Below are 20,322 nucleotides of genomic sequence, written 5' to 3' on the forward strand. Positions count from 1 at the left end.
ATCAATTATTACTATTCAAATTATTTCAGCCTAATATAGTTAATTTTGAATAAAATAATTTATATTTTACACTTATTTTAATGCGCATTCTTGCTTTATATTATATTAGTTACATTATGAAGCATTATATATTATATATTAATTATAGTATAACAAATTAATATTAAAATAACCAAATCTTAAAATTGCGTTAAAATATTTTTATTTGAAACGATTTAATCAGCCAAATGTTATTTATTTTTTTCCTTTTATTTATGATTATTAATGTACGCATTCTGTAAACATTTTAAAATACTCAAACAATAAAGAAGAACATACATATCATTTTTCCAAATTATCTTTGCTTATCTTTGTCACGTTCAGTTTATAAGGTGGTGGCACTAGTATAAATTGCATTTCGTTTCCGCGTTGGCATACTGATAAAACGTACTTTGAAGTTCGCAATATATTTGTTTAAAATGTTACCGTCGATTGCATATTCTTACATTCTGTTATTTTTTATGACAAATGTAGCATCTGGCCAATTCGATTATTGTCCTTGTAAGTATGCAAACTTATCCACATATTGTTTGATGTTATCCACATATTTTTTGATATTATTTTTAATAAACATCGAGAATAATAACGTTAAATACACTCTATCATTCAGGTGTCTCACCAGATTCAACATTTGCGATTGGTGTTAACCTGCTCTATTATAAATGGTCAGTATTAATAAAAAAAATTTCAAACCATTATAAAAAATAGTAATGCTTTATATAAATATTTTTCAGTAATAATGCAACGGATCCTTCTGATAGAATCTCCTATAGTATTACGGAGCCAGAAAATATAATAAACGTACTAGATCCAACTAAACAAACAAATATTTTCATTTTTGGATGGCAGCTATACCCAGATCACATTCTTGTCCAGTATATGATGGAAGGTATTGCATTTGAAATAGACAAATAGATTATTATTAAATCAATGAAAAACTGTGCAAATTAAAATTTGTTTGCATCATTAGCTCTTTGTAACGGAAAAACGACCAACGTTGTGTTACTTGATTGGAGCAAGTATTCTTCTGGTTTTTACTTGACCGTTTTTAATAACGCCCAAGGAGTAGGAGTATTATTTGCTCAATGTTTACAAAAACTCGTAAATTCCGGTCTCGATGTATCTACAATTTATATCATTGGGTTTTCACTAGGCGCTCATATAGCTGGCATTGCTGGCAAATGCAATAAGAACTTTCAGTTAATTCGCATCACAGGTATATGATTAAATTATCTTTAAAATGCATGTGTTTTATTTTTATGGTTAATTTTTGTTATTTTTTAATATTTGATTTTCAAGTAACGATATTTTTCATTTTTTATTCATCTTCATTTATCAAATCAATAACAAATCCGCAAAAGAAATTTGTAGTTTTGTACGATGCAAATAACTTTAAGATTATCCTAAAATGTTCTTCAAAGTAAAATTATCGTTTATAGGATTGGATCCTGCAAATCGTTATATTCCGGCGGTATCAAATAATACTATTTTAAAAGGATGCTATCTTACGCCTGACGCTGCGAAATGTGTCGATGTTATCCACACGGATATGGGTTTCTATGGCACCCCCGCGCTACCCTATACGGGAACAGTGGAATTTTTTGCAAATGGTGGTTGTCGTTATCAACCTAATTGCACATCACCCATTCCAGCGTCACTTAACATCAGCGAATATGAAAGTAATAATTAATACGACTAAATATAATATCAATACGTTACAGTATAAATATAGTATCAAGTTACTGCAGTAAATATTATATTTCGATTTTCGATAAATAGTTATTTTTGTTATATACGATTGATACAATTGAAAAGTTAACAATATTTTGAAAAATGTTAATATAAAATTCTTTGTCAACATTTATTTCTATTTTTCGGTCATCTAGAAGTGTATACTTTTATTTTATCAGGATTTAATTTAATTTCTCATATTTTTATAAATAAAAGAGGAAAAAAAAATTTTTTGAATTCTTAGAAATAATTTGTGCAATAATCGCAATTGAATTTTTAGGATTTATTGTTTGAACTCATCATATATTAATTTTATTAATATAGTAATTTATCACTTTGAGTTTAATAAACTTTTTGGAAAATTATTTAAATAAATATACTAAATTAACTGTATTGAAGTTTTAAAGAATTAGATTATTTGTTCTTTGATCTAATTGTTCTTTTTATGTTAGAACAAGATCTCTGCAGTCATAGAAGAGTAATGTTTCTGTTTATAACATCGATTTATAATTCTACCAAAATTATGGCATGTAAATTTAATGATTATATCCTGAATAAGGAATGTAATGCAACTCCCATTGGATACGCATTGAAAGACGCATGCAATGTGTAAGATAATTGATATTCTAATTATTTTTGTTTAATATTATTATAAATATTATTACTAATTTTTGCAACCAATCTATTTTTTTGCAGAACCGGAAACTATTATTTCAATGCAGGAGTCGAGCCCTATTATTACTAAATATTTGTTGTAATGTAATAAAAAAAGGTTTATTGTAATTAAATACAGTTGTTATTGAATGAAGAATATATAAAAAAATTAGTTGCAAATAAAAAAAATTGTGTGTCTTAAATTTCCATTATAACATATAGATAAAACTTCAGCAGCGTAACTAATTTTAATAATCTGTAGGTATTATAGATAAAGATTACAAAAATTTAGCGTCAGCAGACATTTTAATGGCTATGGTAGCACGCGTTGAAATCATTAGCTATAACTTCACTGTAGGAATACAAGTTTTGGTGTTTTTGATAATATTGTACATGCCATTGCAGATCCGGATATCAAATTCTTGTCCTCTGAATTAATTTTTAGGTAGAAATAAAAAAAATTGTATTTGTCGAAATTTGTTTTATTTACTCTTATTATGGAGTCTAAATTTGGAGCTTTAATTTTGAAAAATCCTTTCAAAAAATAACATTTTCTTGTTTGAAAAATCTTCTTGTTCAAAGAAGGAAATTCACAAAAATGAAAAATATTATAATGCTGCTTTTATTCCGTTCCCTGTGACTCTTATAAGAAATATTCCATCTCTGTACCGTGTATTATTTGCGGATAAGCGACTTGTTGCTACATCTCTAATTGAAATAGCAAAAATTTTTTTAATATGTAATAATCTATTAATAATATATTTAATAATTTAATTTTAATAATTTTTTAGTAAAACCTTTTGATATTGCATATGATATTGCTCAACTGATTTTTAATGATTGCAAAGAATTTGTAACATAAGAAAATGATTAGATAAAAGAATTGATTAATGTAATTTTTTAAAACTTTATATTAATTTGAAACGCGATATGAAACGAATATATATCTCCTCTCTATAATATATATTTCCCTTTCTATACAGCACATTACGACATAAACTAAATTATAAGTTGTTTCTCGCATAAGCGTAGGCTTATAGAAAATTTGATTGGACTATGCTAGTGCGCACTGATACGCCCAAGCTAATAAATTATTCCAAACAATTTGCTAAATCATTGCTGTATTAATTCGCTTATTAATTCCCATTTTCGCAAATATTTATTAAATATTTTAAATATAAATATACAAAGAATCATAATGAAAAAAGATAAAATTACATAATTTGTAATCCTACTAACTAAAATCATGATTGGCAAAATTCTACATTTTTTTTATGTCAATAATAAAACTGATGTCAATAATAAAAGTCGATTTTTATTAGTATTTAAAAAAAAACTGGCAAAAACTTTCAAGGCAGTTTTTTTGCTTGTGCGCTTTAATGATGAATTATGCAAATTTATTGTCACAATAATTATTACGATAACGACATTATCGATTTCTGGAGAATGCAAATACCCAAAAATGTAAAAAAATTGTTTATTTTCCAATACGTTTAATATATTTTCTGATGTTATGATACGATAGACGATTTAATTTAGTATAACGTTAAATTTGTCAAATTCGAAGTTACTACATAACTAATAAATTATATACTTATAGTTTTTAAATAATTTTTTATCTAGATACTGTGATAAACATGTACCTATATCAATCTAGAATAAAGTAAATATTTAATATGGAATAGTTAATATTAATAATATTTAAATTAATATTACTATGCACAGAAAAACATTGGTTGAATTAATCTGAAATATGAATAAAACAAGTATAATATTTGCATTCCTATCTCTGAAAAATATTCTATATTATTTGAATGCATGTCTTGGTGTGGACAAATAAAATCTTTCTATCATTTATTTTATATCTTTTATTTAAAATTTTTTGTATACTTAACCATTTCAAATTATTAACACTAAGTCCATGCATGTTGCCGTAAATTATCTTATCTTTTTCATATTTAATTTGCGTGGAGACCTATGCTACTTATATAAATTATGTTGACATTGAGTTTCTTTTTCAAAATTAAAATCTACATTAAAAATGTTTATCTTGGAGCTCTTAAATATTTTACTTTTGTAAAATGTTAACATTGATTGTATATTATCATGTTTTGCTACTTTTTATGACAAGGATCATTTCTAGTTAATTGGATTGCTCCTGTAAATATGCACTGTTTTCTGTCTATTTTTGTAACATTACGTAACATTACAAATGCTAATTGAACGCATTCTATTATTCAGATGATCTATCGGAATCAGAATTTGTAATTGGCATCAACCTGCTCTATTATAAGCGGTTAGTATAAATGTAAAAATGTCCAAATCGTAATGAGCAGTAATAATGTGAGTAAAAGAATTTTTTTCAGTAATAATAAAACCCCTTCTACGATTGTCTATTTTATCATAACATCAGAAAATATATTAAACGTATTAGAAAATAAACAAACAATTTTTTACATTTTTGGGTATTTGTATTCTCCAGAAATCGATAATGTAGTTATCGTAATAATTATTGTGACAATACATTTGCATAATTCATCATTAAAGCGCACAAACGAAAAAACTGCCTTGAAAGTTTTTGCCAGTTTTTTCTAAAAAATACTAATAAAAATTGGCTTTTATTATTGATATGGATTTTATAAAAAAAAATGTAGAATTTTGCCAATCACGATTTTAATTGGAAGGATTACAAATTATGTAATTTTATCTCTTTTTATGATTCTTCGTATATTTATATTTAAAATATTTAATAAATGTTTGCAGAAATGGGAATTAATAAGTGAATTAATACAGCGATGATTTAGCGAATTTTTTGGAATAATTTATTAGCTTGGGCGTACCAGTGCGCACTAGTATAGTCCAATCAAATTCGCTATAAGCCTACGCTTATGCAAGAAACAACTCATAATTTAGTTTATGTCGTAATGTACTGTATAGAGAGGGAGATATACGAGTATATTATAGGGAGGAGATATATATTGCGTTACAAATCGAGTTATCGTGTAGAACGGCATACTGATACGATTCAGTCGACACCTGGACTGAAAGCGTGCTTGTTGTTGTTTGAGCAATTTCTTTCATTTTAAATGTTATCCTCAATTATATATCTATACGTTCTATTAATTTTTGTGACAAGAATAAAACATGGCCAATCTTTGTGTTCTTGTAAATACTAATTTTTCACATATTTCTACAAACATCGAGCATACATATTAACGTTGTACACATATTCTTCAGGTAATCAACCGGATTTAGATTTTGCAACCGGTGTTAATCTGCTTTACTACAAATGGTTTGTATCCACAACAAAAGATCTAAATAATAATTAGCAATAATAATCAGTGTAATAATAAAAATAATGAGTACGCGCTTCTCACAATCAGTAATAGTGAAATTCCTGCAACAATTGCTTATCCCATCACAGTGCCACAGACGTTACTCAAAGTGTTGGATGATAATAAACGGACAATTTTTTACGTTTATGGATATGAGCAATTTCCAGAGAACAACAATGTTCAGATAATGATGAAAGGTATTGTATTTAAAGCGTTTATGTGTTAGAATAGATTAAGAAATCAGCAAGAAACAATTAACATATGTTTACATTATTAGCGCTTTGTTACGGGAGAACGGACAACGTTGTGCTACTCGACTGGAGTAAATATTCTAATGGCACTTACGCGTCCGTTTTCAGAAACGCTGAAAAAGTAGGAAGTTTATTCGCACAAAGTATACAACTACTCGTGGAAAGTGGCCTGGACGTATCAAAAATTTACATTATTGCGCACTCCTTGGGTGCTCATATAGCTGGCTTTGTGGGTAAATGCAACACCTTCAAGATACCTCGCATCACAGGTATTTAATTATAATAAATAATCTTGAATATGCATGTGCTTTATTTTTATTTTTAATAGTTTTTATTATTTTAAATAATTGGTTCTTAAGTATCGATCGTATTTTTTACATTTATATTTTTCTTTATTTATTACGTTAACGTGAGGAGTTGGCAAGTAACCTGTTAAAGAAAAAACATATTACGAAAAAAACCTGTTTTTACTGTATTCAGAAAAAGTAAAACGAGCAATATTTATTATAGTTTTTAAAGCAAGAAATCTGATGGTGCTAGTTAAAATTTGTAGTTTTATATGATGCATGTATCATTCGTGGATCTTAAAACGTTTCGCAATGTAAAAATTATTGTTTGCAGGATTGGATCCTGCGAATCCTATTTTTTATCTTCCCGGATGTTATCTCACGCGTAACGACGCGATGTGGGTCGATGTTATCCACACGGACAAAGGTGGATATGGTACCCCAACATCTATGGGGACCGCGGACTATTACGTGAACGGTGGAACGCGTCCTCAACCTGGTTGCAAATTGTTTGCCTTACCGTTAAGCGATACCGGTAATAATAATCAATGCAATTAAACGGCATTATCAACTCTTTGCAGTAAATTAATTTCAACAGATTATTGTGAACAGATGAATACATTGTTAAATATGTATTTAATCTTGAGGAGATTGAGGTATCTGACAGATACATACAAAAATATATATGTTTTTAAATTTTTAAACAAACTCGGCTCCAAACAGTAGCTTTATGCAGTTATTTTGCAAAAATTATTATCGCTCTGTAACTTTTACACTATTGTATTTCTTAAATACACCGAGATTCTACAAGTAATTTTTTAGGACCGCAATCTTTGCAGGGTTGATGTTAATATTCATTGCTTCATATGTTAAAAGTAATTACTAACATTGAGAAAAATTTAATGAAATTGAAAATTGTAAAGATAATTTATTGATTGAAATTATTTTGACTGCTTCATATGTTTGGGAAACTATACCGAGATTGTTTAAATTACATCAAACGTATCTTGATAATATTGTAAAGAGTCAATTTATCAAAGATTTCTTCTAATTGTTTTTTTTTTGCTAGATTTCTGTAGTCATCAAAAATCAGTCGTACTCTATGCAAAATTGAAACGTCATCCTATGAAATTTGTGGCAAAGGAGTGTTTTTCTTTTATTCACTATAAATTAAATAATTGCTATAAAATTTGGAAGATCGATATTGGATATGCAGCACAAAACATGTAAGATAATATTTAACATTTTACTGTTTTTATATAGTAATAAAAAACATGAACATTTAACAATTTTTTGCAGACGTGGATCATTTTACTTTAGTATAAAGGATATATAGCGATTATTGTTCTGCATTCACTAATTCAAGGTTTGTAAAAAGTGTAATAACAGTATTTTTTTGCATTAAACGAGTGTAGTACCCAAATTTACAAAATGATTTTTTTTTATTCTTCAAATTATCTAACGACTCAACGTCAACATTTCTAAATAAAAAAATGTAGTTTTTAAATTATATTTAAAAATATAAGCAACTATTATTTAGAGAAATATAAATGGTTAATAAAATTTTATACTTACTAATTTAAACAAATGTTAATATATGTATAAAATTGAAAAACTATATATTCTACAAATTAATTAAAATTAGAAGTCCTAATGAGATTAGATCAAAGTTCATTATGATTCTAGCTAGAGCAAATCAAGTCAAACATTAATATCTATTAGAATTTGCGAGCTCAACGTTGTAATTATACGTGCATGCAATACGCATTCTAATTACTCGATTAATATTCACAGCTTAGCTGATGTTGATTTTTATTGCTAAACAGGTTTATTTTTTAGTTTTATGTCAACATATTACATAAATTGTCAGCAATCATCACAAATTACAGTTAAAAATTTTTATGTATATTTGACATTATAATCAGTATTTTTAAAAAACTTAACATTTTTTAATATTTGATTCTACTTACGGTACTATTTTAAACAAGATGTGTGAAATATATAATAATAGAATATCAGTAAAATATAAGAAAACAAATAAAAAAGAGCATATTGTCGTGAAATTTATTATTATTAACATTAATCTTGTCTCAAACGATAAAATAAAATTATTTACATAGACGTACAAATTCTAGTCAAGTTAATGAACATTAAAAAAAGATAATAAAGAAATAGAATACCAGTTTAATACTGTTGCGTAAAAGATATCAATAGAAAAATACCGACTCATGAGTGCTATTATCTACAATAGTACAATCATGAAACTGTTACAAGTTACTATCTTTCACGAGAATCACTCAGATTTATGTTAATATCGGAGCTAATTTCATGCAAGACTGTAAAGTAAAACGATGGAATTTCAGCGTTGGCAACTAAATACCTGTGCCAACATACTTATGTTTCTTTGGAACAAGATTATTCGACAGTTTTAATATTATTCGAAGCGCTTGTCGCAATCTGTTTTTTTTTTCAATAGGAAAAAACTGATAACAAAATCCAGCATAATAAATTTTGGAAAGAATATATCAATATTTATCACATGAATATTTATCGATACTTTATTCACGAATGTTTATAATTATAAAGCTGTGATGTACAGGTCGTATATTTAACGGAGCAGGATATTATGAGCCGTATGTGCGGATTACTAACCCGTTATTATAAGTATAATTATTCTCGTTATGCGCAATTTCTCAGCCGGTCGCTAGATCCGCAGTCATATATGCAATGCGTCGCATAAACACACTCGGCGTTCTCAGCAAGAGATATCGTCACTAATCCCTGTTTAATGAGAGCCCTAACGGGGAACTTTGATTACTGGCGAGCGACACGTATTAGAATCAAGTGAACCCATAAAATAAGTCGCGGTAGCTGAACTCCATTTGTCGCTCTCTCGGAGATGATTTATAGAGTGGAACAAAGCAAGTTCCTTGTACAATTTTTGCGCCATTATTTTTGTCGCCTTGTGCGTGTCATTTGCATGAAAAATATTTCAAAGTATAAACAAGTTTCTGCTGCTGCTGTTTCTTAATTATTTAATCGATATGTGTGTTAAAATTTTATTTAAAATTTTACGAACAGATTTTACAAGTTTGCAAACTTTGCTCTAGATTAATTAGAACTATGAATAATAAATCAATAACCGTGAAATGATGACAAAATGCTATAAATATTGTAACACTGTAATATAAGAGAGAATTACCTGCGTAAGGGCAATCGAATTAATTTTTTTTTTTTTTTAATTGTTAGTGTCAAATGAAAAGATTATTTGAGTCCGTAGATTTATTGGTAGAAATAAAATATATAATATATATAATATATATATATATATATAATATATATAATATAATTTAAAAATAGAGGAAAACAACTTCAGATTAAAACGTACCATTTAAACTTAATTACGACAATTATACCATACAAAGTAAATTGAGCAATTTTGAAAAGACGCATTTACGTACGCAGGAGAGTAAAAGTATCGGTTTCTTCGAATATTTCCTGGCATTGAAAACAAATAGCGTATCTACCATCCTGTCTGCCGCGATTAAATCTCTTGCCTTTGTTTCGAATTCATAAATGGCACTTCCGCCCACGTTCCACAGGCAACTCTGAGAGGAACTGTGGATCAATTTGGTAGATTGACGCACGAGTGACCGATTATAATTTCATATCGAACGCTGGCCGTCATGAATAATAGATTCAGATTGTTTTCATCCCCGATACTCTCGCCGATCGAACCTCCCATCGCGAGTGCTCGTTCGCATTCCGCAGATTTCTTGTGTCCCCAAAAGGTATCCGGATCTAAATATAAATAACCGTTGCATTTATGCAAGTGGCTGTTATTATGGAGTGATGCATAAATTGTAATATATAAACAAGTTAAAATCGAGCTATCGAAGGTACTGACCTTAGAACTGTCAGAAGTTGAACAATATTGTTATACTTTTAAAATGACGACAGCAGATATTGCTTTGTTTTCCCCTTTAAACGGTCGTGTTGAAGGAGTTTTTGACGTAAAAATTTCTCGCGTTTGCCATTCGTTGCGTTTCCAACCACCCAATCTACCAATTATTTGCAAAGATACGAGCAACACATAATTTGACTCTTTCTCTCTTCTTCTCTGTCTATCTCTTGCTGCACTTACGAATCTCTCTCTTTTCGTATTCATCTGGGTTACCACTTGCCACCACGCGCCGAGAGCGTCGCGTGCAGCGGCATGTTAACTGTAGTGTTGTAAAGCAGATTTCATTTAAAGCGGCACAACGGAGGCGGAAAGGCCGTAAGAAAAAGAAAGAGATACACGGAGAGAACGCATGTGGTCAGGCTATGTAATTTTCATTCGCACTCGTGGCTACGTTTAACCGCGACTGGGGCAAAATAACGCTTAATGGAATACCTATACAGGGCGATTCACGGTTAAGTCAAGAAGCTATGCATGCAAAGAGTCTCGTAAGAGTAAAGACAAAAATATGATTGAATGCATAATTTCGAATATCCGAAAGGAATGAGATTATTTAAATGCAATAAAGTTTTCTTTGATATCAAGTTCTCTTTTTACTAACAATAAGATATAAACGGGCTCATTTGCTGTCCCCTAAAAATTTAGTGAAAATAATTTTTTTTAACAATAATAAATTTATAGTGACATATTGTACGAATTTTGTGCTTAAAATTTTGAAAACTGAAAATTATTTAAATTTAATATTAGAATCAATACAGATACAGTCTCGACCGTACTTGATTTTCGTAGTTATTTGTGACTATATTTAAACAGTTTAATTCAAATTATTGTTAAAATTTATTTATTCTTTTAGTAACAATAGAGGACATACTTTCGTAATTAAGAATGCTAATATATTTAATAAATCATTGTAAAGAATTTTAACATTTTAATAATAAAGAGACTTGAATTTTTATTTTTTAAATATTTGCCATTTATTTTAATCCTTAAAAATTAGCAAAATTTTATTATTTTTCTTGGTTTGTCATTCTCAACTTTAAGTTTTAAGTAAAAGACTTCGATCCAGCCATGTATCATCCTGTAGCAATGATTCGACCGAGCAGAGTACCGGCAACGGAGGTAGGACGATTTCAAGTTGAGAGTCGCGACCGGATATTCTTTTCGTCTTTAGTATTATTAGCAGCAAATTAAAAGCCGGCCCTCAGAGGTCGAGAGTGATGCGTTTTGCACGCAAACGAATTCTAAGTCGTTGAAATGCTCTTGGTGAACGAATGCCCGCCGGGTCGTTATTTTCAATCGTGCAACGCTAAATGCGGCTGTCCGATCGTCGTGCCTTGTTAACCTCGAATTTCTATCTCCGTTTCCGTCGAATAAAATCAGATTAGGCGTAAATGCGCGTTAAATATAAGTGGCATTATTAGCCTTGTAAGCATTGATATAAAACGAGAGAATGTTTTATAGACATCTTGTTTAATTTTAACTTTATTTTTAAATTATTCATTATTTTTTTCAAATGTTGTATATTTTGCATACAGTTAAAAAATTTTATCTTCAATCATAAATTAATTATTTCAATCTCATTTTAAACTTGTTTTTAACTATAAAAAGTATTTAACTGTAAAAAATAATTATACAGCCACGCGTGCGCTAAATTTTATTAATTTATGTTGTAATTGTGTAAATTTGCTTCAATATACGAAAGTTTAATAGTTTGTTGGTAAAAACTGAAAATAATGTAGCAAAGATCACCAATGGCTTTGAGATAGAATATGACAGAATAAAATCGGAATTTTCTTTTATATTGCACTCATCTCGTAATGAAGATCGTGTCGAACATCTGTTATAATAAGCTCGATATATCACACGTGTACGAAGATCACCCCCTCGTGATTTATTACACATTATACCTGAGCATTATCGGACTGCGCATCGCGCAGCTTCAACGCGGCGCCTCACATGACGTCCATCAAGAAGCGATAATTAAAAAGAACATGGTTTAAATCGCCTAGACGTGCACGAGATCGGCCATCTGCTTCGCGCAGATTAGAATAAGAATGGCATAAGTCATGCTTACTATGAAATTTTGCTATCGAAGCGTGGAGGAGCCGAGTTAGAAGATCGTACTCGTAACTTTGCCATCTATTTAATTTTGAGAATTGAAAAATACAAATTGAAGACATTTTTGGAGAAATTATCCAGCAAAATCATTGTTACAATTTCTTATAAATTCTTGTATTATATAACGTTAAGTACCTTGATAATTAAATTCTGACTACTTATTCTCAAAAATCTATTTGTATGTAAATAAGCAATACAATAAACTCTCTCTTTATCTAACTTTTAAAATAAATATTTAATTTTTTATAATTTACCTATACCTCAATGTGAGGTATAGGTAGCTACTTTCATATTTTAATTAGAGTTTTTTTTTCGGATTTTGAAAAGTTTCTCGCGAAAGTTTTAAAAGTGACGATGTTTCTTACTAACAACATGAATTTAAAACACTTTTAGGATCTATTTAATTATTTTCGAAGATTGCTCTTTCAAAACTGCATACATAATTCAAAATGATTTAATGCTCATTCTTCATTCATGCGATCGTCATTGACGTAATTGCCAAGCGAGAGTATGAAGGAGAGAGAGAGAGACAGAGTTCTCTATTGCGTCGCACACAATAATGCACTTTGACTCCGATGCACTTACCATCGCCACTCGAGAATTGAACGAGAATCCGCTCCTCAACCGAGAGAAAGAGAGAGAGAGAGAGAGAGAGAGAGAGAGAGAGAGAAAGAGTAAGAGAGAGGGAGGGGGCTGGTCTCTTTTCTCCACAGGGCATATTTCTTTGATCTCGATTTTTGTCCCGCCTCGCCACCCCTTTCGCCTCACTCTTCCTTTTATCCGCGAAGAGCTCAAGACCGGTTAATCCAGATTAACTTTGAGTTCGAGCATATACAATACATGTACATACGCATACACAACAGTGCGCATATCGTACATATTGATAGATATACGAAGTGTAAAAATCTCATGTGTCTAGACAGATTCGCGGGGCTTCCACTGCTAGAAAGTCTTTTCCTACAGTGGAAGTTTTTGAAAATGTACGTGTGTAATAGGGATTATATTAATTATTGTATTATCTATTTTATAATGTATATGTGTAATATATTTGCTAATAATGTTATAATAATTTTATTACAATATATGGGTATTAAATATTCATAAAAATTAAAAAAAATATTTTTAATATTTATTTTTAAAGAGAATATTTTTAAAAAACTTTTTTTATTGAATGTTGGGCGAGAATCTGTTATGAAACAAATTTATTTAGAATTTTTGTAGTTTTTATGATAAAAATAATTTTCTATTACATTCTTTTACAATAATTATTAATATTAATAGAGTAAGCACAAACTATATTTATTTATGGATGTCTTGTTTTCTTCACTTTATAAAAAAGTGTTTTATTACGTGCTACATTACACACAAAGAAAAGTTGAAAAACAGATTATAGACGGTGTCCTCGAACCCCACTCAGTACTTCGTATATTGGTTGCGTGCATTGGTTGCACGCGTCACCCATCGCATCAATTTCTGCAACCCTGACCCGAGTTTTGCATCAAATGACGAACATTGTAACGCTCAATGCGCTTTAACGAGAATGCGTGTGCGACGGTTGGCCGCGAGGGTAAGATACTTTACGTACAGGTCCTTGGAAGCCGGTAACGCGATTACGCGAGATCCCGGCGAGATCCGATCTCGACGACGGGATTAAAGGCAATCGCGAGGCGATCGAGAACCGCCATTGGGTAATAAATGCGGCACATAATGAACCGCCTTTATCTAGCGAACTCGTTGAAAGCCGCCGCCGTTCGTGAATGTAAATTTATTCTCCGTGCGTAACACTGTTGCGTTTTGCCCCCAAGGATAGCGCAAGTACGGCGAAATCTCGCTCACATTAGACAAGACACTACAATATCTAGATGCCGAATAAAATAAATTACTATTCTGAAATTTTACTGCGCCATATCTTGGAATTTTTGCAACGAAGTGTAATAAAATACAAAAATAATCAATGACAAAATTAATATTACGAATAGGTGAAATAAGAAATCGCGTTATTGAAAATTAAATTAAATGAGTTATTAAATGAAAAAATTTTGACTTGTTCTTAAAATTGTGACGGGAACAGAGCAGTGTGCAAATGGCGCAATTCATCTTCAATATCGCTCTCAATTTTATATATTTATTGGACTTTCGCGGTTGATTTGAAAGCATTAAAAATGTAAAAACAAAAAAAAATTTATCTCTCTGTGTGTGTTTATTTATTCATACACAAACAACCTTTTACTTAATTTTCGGCCATTTAAATCTTTCCATTCCCAGTAAGACATACGAGTCTAAATGCTAATCCAATCGTGTGTGTATTTTCTAATATACATATAGAAAATTTCTTCAACTTTCGTTACGTATAGTACTCTCTGTAATAAACTCACTAAACAGAGATAACAGACGCGAACACATAAAAGAACACGCGCATCTGTCAAGTACCAACAGTGTTCTGAGTTTAAACGAGTCCTAGAAGCGCGCATAATTTACAATTAGTTGCACTGATATGCATTCATTCGCGAGACACACGCTACTTCTCATGGTGAAACAACGAGCCTGTTCAGGATCACCATCTAGGGATGAACGACGAAGCAATGTAGCTCTCTCGAGCTCTCGGCGATCACCAAAACCTGTCCAACACTCCGAGTGACTTCGACATTTTTCACGGATCGTCCTCGATAGCGACCCACGCGCCTGAGCTACGTCCAGTTCTCGAAGTGGACCTTTTCCAAGGTTAGTGACGTGTGGGCCGCTAGAGAGAACACTGACGAAGTGCACTTTGTTGCGAAAGCACTTACGACCGTCGCGCATGTCGCGTGACGTTTTGACATCGCGATGCGAATGCAATCTCCGGATTGCGACGAGATTTTTAACATTAAACGACCATAAAAATTGCGTCATTTCATACAGCCGGCTTAACGGTCAATGAATTCTATGCGATGACATGGTGACACATCTTATTAAAATTAGTGTTCACTTAACTTTGAAAAAGAATTACGCAACATTATATATTATATAATATTTTATGCATGTAATTATTTGATGCATCGGTAATTAACGGATAAATTAGATTTTTATTTGAGTGAATTAAAGTTGATTTAAACTGTTGAAACACAGGTGAAGAAAACACAATTGCAAGTATGTGTTATACGTTTCTAGTTAAATTATAAATGAAAGTCTTTTTAAGTCATCCTTCAAATTTATTATAAGAAGTAAAAATTGTAAACGACTTGTATGATTAATCAAAATAATTTTATAAATAATCACAAACTTTTTGTTGACTTGTTAATTTACTTGAAAATTTGAAATAAATATAGAGAATAATTGTTTGCAATAAATTACATAATTTATTATTATTTGTACATCTTTTTATTCTTTGATCATTGATTCATGTAGGTACAATTACTTTTTGGATGATGACTTTCGCTAAAAAAAGTTCTCAATTTTCTTTAAATACTCGGAGATTAACAATTGATATGCGTTACAAATGAAAAGAAAATCCTCATGCAGTTTATAATTAGAAACTTGGAAGTGAGAAAATGAAGCGCGATTGGACTCGACCATCCGACACGCTAAATCAACTAGTACCCTATCGTGGTTCGAGTATGTTCATGCGATTATGCAAATCCGCGACACGCGCGGCGAAGTCGGACCGTGATGCGCGTGTTCTCGGTCATTGATTAAATTATGATCTGGATCGTACGCATATCCAGCGTGCGTGGACGACCCGAGTTTGATCGTAGAGTTCGCAACCGGGGCTAGGGAGGCGTTAATTAAATTCAATGCGGCTCAGATTCGCGCGGACGCGCGCGTCCGGTCACGACGGCGTCTGTCAGGCGCGATGCGCGATGCGCTCTGTATAAGGCGTCGTTCCCGATATTAATGATAGCAACGCATCGCTGGTAATGAACACATGCGCGACCTGTCCCGCCCACGTGCGAGAGCGGCAACGGATTATCCGGACGGCTCCGCGCGTCGTAACGCGCGGGCGACTGCTCTCTCGCGCGGATTTGCATGGGGAAACTGACCGTCTGGATGAAGATTTATCAGCCCGAGAGAATTTGAACGTTTCGAGTTTGGAGTTATCGATGAGTTAACGACGCAATCATTGATATGAAGAGAAGAAATATAAAGTTTTTGTTTTAACCTTGAGCAATCAACTAAGAAAATATTTAATTTCGTACATTTAATAAATGACAGTGTAATCGTAGCAAGCGAGATAAAGATTCTTGAAAGAAAATGGATTATAATATCACGAGATAATAGAAAAAAATTTTTTCTTTAATATTAGCACATCGGTGTTAATATTTATAAGAAGAGAAGAAAGAATGTAGTAATTTATTTTTTATGTAATTAAAAATTTAATGACATTTCTATATATTGCTTCAATATTTTAACTATATTTTCAGATAGCGTGTGCAAAGCTAATTAATTTTTATTCTTTGCACTGGTAAATAGTTGTAGAAAAATGCTAATTTTATGTAAGCATATATATATAATAAATAAATGTATGTAACTGTATATAATATTTTCTATAATGCTTTTATAAAAAACTGCAATAGATATAAACAAGTGGATCGTGTGAATTGAAGAGTTACGTGTAAGATATTCAGGCTATAAAATTTTAAATTTATGCTATAACATCAATGATCAGCTCTTCTTAAACGCAATATAATTAAACGATAATTCAAAATGATGTGGAAAATGACTGAAATACAATGTTCTCTTTCGCTTTCTACATTATATAATACTATCACATACAATTAAAATTATTTAATTTTGATTTGCTATTACATTATTTACATTAATGTGTAAAATTATTATAGATTTAAAAACCAATATTTTTTAATATAAATTATTTATTTTTCGAAAGTATATATTTAAATTATTTAAAACTGATTTTCATAATTACAGGAAATTTGATTGAACTCTTTATTAAAAAATTAGAATCTAATTATTTGAAAATATTGATACTTTATTTAGTCAAAGGACAAGTTAAATTTCGAATTACGTATTGGACTATTATTTTATTGTATTAATTGTTTAAAATTTTCTTTCTAATTTTATGGAAATTATAAGAAACTGATATTAAAGAAGATTGATGTTGCAGAAAAATTTGTTTCTCAGAAATACCATAAAAGATATTCATGGTATACCAACCGAATAAAACTGACCTATCCACGTCTGCGATTAGTCTACGAACTATGAGCGAGCCATAAGTTTCCCCTTGGCGTCTGTCGATCCGCGGCGTAAGATGAGTCGATCATTGCGAGTGATATCGCTTGCCATAAGGCATTCAAGTTCATTAAGTATCATTCAAGAACGGCCCTATTATGTGCTCACGCTCGGTAGGTGCGCGCAATTTCTTCTTCGCGGCATGCAATCCGACCGATTCATGCGTTATGTCGGGATTACATTCGCAACATTTCGTTATTTACGTCCGATATTTACGAGTTTCGATTCTCAGAATGAAGCACAGTCAAAGAATTCGATATAGATAAGCGTAATGAGAACGTACGGCGCTAATCAAAGAATGAAGAAAATTTAAGACGAAGAACTGGAATGTCGTCGTCTGCACTTAATCCGCCATAATCCGTGATTCTTAATTATTACATATAGCTTTGAAATACAGCACGAATGATCGATTCGATGTTGCACGATTGTTTGCAGAAGACAAAAATTATTAAAAAGCTTCCATGATTTAAAATCTTGATGATTAAAATATGACTATGTAAATCCATATGTAAATGTGTGCTATCATTTCTTATATTTATTTATTGTGTCTCTACAAATATACCTCATATTAAAATTTAAAACTACTTATTCAGAAAAATTTTGCAAATTACGATAGTAACACGTATATTCGAAATAGTTTTTATTACATAAGAAAAAAAATTTCTTGAAATTTTTTGTGATATTTTTCTAATGCAGAAAGAAGCAAAAAACACGCCAGAAATTTAATTTTATTTAAGATAACTTAAAAGAGATAAAAAAATAATGATTACAAAACTACTAACTTTTAACTTAAAAAACGTAATGTTGGAAATTTTTTTAGAAATCTCAACATCTTTTTATAGAAATATGCCAATAAAATTGATAATTCCAAAAGAATTAATGCTTGTTTATAATTGAAAAATTACATACAATAAAAGAGGAATTATATTCAATTCAACGTTGTTATCTTAAATAATTGTGTATTACTCGAATACGAATAGCTAATAACTGCGCTGACTAGTAATTGCTTACTTTAACAATCGTAAAGCACAATAATGTTTTGCATTATCTAGCACGATTGTGTTTTGAAGAAATGCAATGAAAGAAGAAAAAATCCGTTTATTGGCCCACGAAATGCAATGATACACGGAGCGACATGCGCTGCTATCTGTCTACGTTCATTCAAGTTAAATGATAACATTCCGACTGTGGGTAAATAATGCGCTGCTGCCTGATAATGCAATTAATAAACTTGGAAAAAAATTCACTTTGAACATTTATTTCTCATCACTCAGGCCAAACGGTGAGAGATAGTTTTTTCAAGGCATTTTATAAAAAAAAAAAAAAAAAATTATTTGTCCTCCACCTAGCCTGGGCGACATCCCTCTATGGCAAATTGGTATCATCAGTAGATAGACCATTTTATGCCCCACAACTTTTATCTGAAACACTTTTTTGTAAAACTTATATTTTTCGTGAAATTTTACAAAGTGCTACGGAGTGCTACAAAGTTTTTCTTCGTGAAGTTTTTCTTAATACTAGATTCAACAATCCGCGATAATACGCCCGATACGCTTCATGGGACTGCACCCTCACTCTATCAAGTTACTTCAAAAGTAGAGAGATTATCATTAGCGAGAAACAGAGCTGGTACATTTCAGTATTGACAGTTAGTATATTTGAGCATTGAAATATGAGTATACCTGACATCGGTCAAGTCGGCACCGTTACGAAAGTTTTAAAATATTGCAAGTTCAACATGAAATGTTTAAATAAAAATATCACGTAAACAACAAATATAAAATACATTTTCTTTGAAGTTACGCATTTTACATCTATTATATAATTTGCTAATTTAGAATCAAATTATGGGTGCGTCCCGTTTCACGCATGATGCGTATGATGCATAGATATGTGCATCGTGCGTGAAACAGAACGCTTTCTACACTATCTTTAATTAACACAACAAAACACTAACGCTCAAATGTACAACAAACTTCATAGAGAACGAATTCTCTTGTAATGTAAAAATGTTTAAAATGTGCACGTTAATGATTAGAGTTTAAAGAATCAAATAATAAACGTCACATTAGAGATTGCATTTATATTTTAAGTGTTCTAAAATGGACATTAAAAATATCAACGGTGAAAATATTTGTTCCCCTAAAAAGAATTATTATTCAGATCTTATTACAGGTAAGACTTTTATTATTTTTTTTTTAAATCAAAGCATGCTTGATTATACAATGTACTGATCATATTGAATAATTGAACAAATCACATAGACACAGAATCAGTTGACCTATCTACTGTCCCAACAAAAACTAATCTAGCAGAGGAAATTCTTGCCGAACAACACAGTCCAATTGTAAAAGACGTTAAAGTACAAGAAATGCAAACTTTCTTTGACGAATCTAAGCAATGGATGACTTTTCCCGAAGATAAATCTATTGTACGCAAATACATGCGAAAGCGCAACTACACGATTTAATTAAGATTTATTTTGTTATATATAATATTTTCAATTCAACATATCTCACGTTATGAAAAAGTTGATCAGTATTAGAATAATAATATTTTATAAGAAAAAATAAATATATAAAGATTACAAATATTTTTTATACAACTTCATACTGTTAAAATTTTAAATATACTAAATATTTCATTCCTTCTTATTTTATAGCCAACATTTCCATTTTCTAAGTTTCTTTCAGAGATTTTATACCTTGTATTTGATGTAACAA

At 30.6% G+C, this 20,322-nt stretch overlaps 3 protein-coding genes across 3 annotated transcripts in view; all 3 read left to right on the top strand.

Annotated features, from left to right (window-relative positions):
* The first annotated feature begins 235 nt into the window (after window positions 1-235).
* Window positions 236-2,608, top strand: LOC120359562 (lipase member H-like). The gene is made up of 7 exons (XM_039457531.1): window positions 236-540; window positions 650-704; window positions 774-928; window positions 1,010-1,255; window positions 1,479-1,718; window positions 2,223-2,379; window positions 2,467-2,608. Exons 1-7 carry the CDS (start codon window positions 459-461, stop codon window positions 2,513-2,515), a joined length of 984 nt encoding a protein of 327 aa, XP_039313465.1. The 5' UTR covers window positions 236-458; the 3' UTR covers window positions 2,516-2,608.
* A 2,791-nt stretch (window positions 2,609-5,399) lies between these two features.
* On the top strand, window positions 5,400-7,527 carry LOC105207589 (lipase member H). The gene is made up of 6 exons (XM_039457533.1): window positions 5,400-5,589; window positions 5,662-5,716; window positions 5,808-5,956; window positions 6,037-6,279; window positions 6,632-6,832; window positions 7,367-7,527. The coding sequence occupies exons 1-6, from the start codon at window positions 5,511-5,513 to the stop codon at window positions 7,525-7,527; spliced, it is 888 nt and encodes a 295-aa protein (XP_039313467.1). The 5' UTR covers window positions 5,400-5,510.
* The window catches only part of LOC113003340 (dynein heavy chain 1, axonemal), a 132,388-nt gene continuing 119,519 nt past the window's right edge, over window positions 7,454-20,322 (top strand). The window contains exons 1-2 of the mRNA XM_039457520.1: window positions 7,454-7,523; window positions 7,597-7,663. The gene's annotated coding sequence lies outside the window, so the exon portion shown is untranslated. The remainder of the gene's footprint in view (window positions 7,524-7,596; window positions 7,664-20,322) is intronic.

Source organism: Solenopsis invicta, chromosome 14, assembly GCF_016802725.1.
Source record: "Solenopsis invicta isolate M01_SB chromosome 14, UNIL_Sinv_3.0, whole genome shotgun sequence".
Lineage (NCBI taxonomy): Eukaryota > Metazoa > Arthropoda > Insecta > Hymenoptera > Formicidae > Solenopsis > Solenopsis invicta.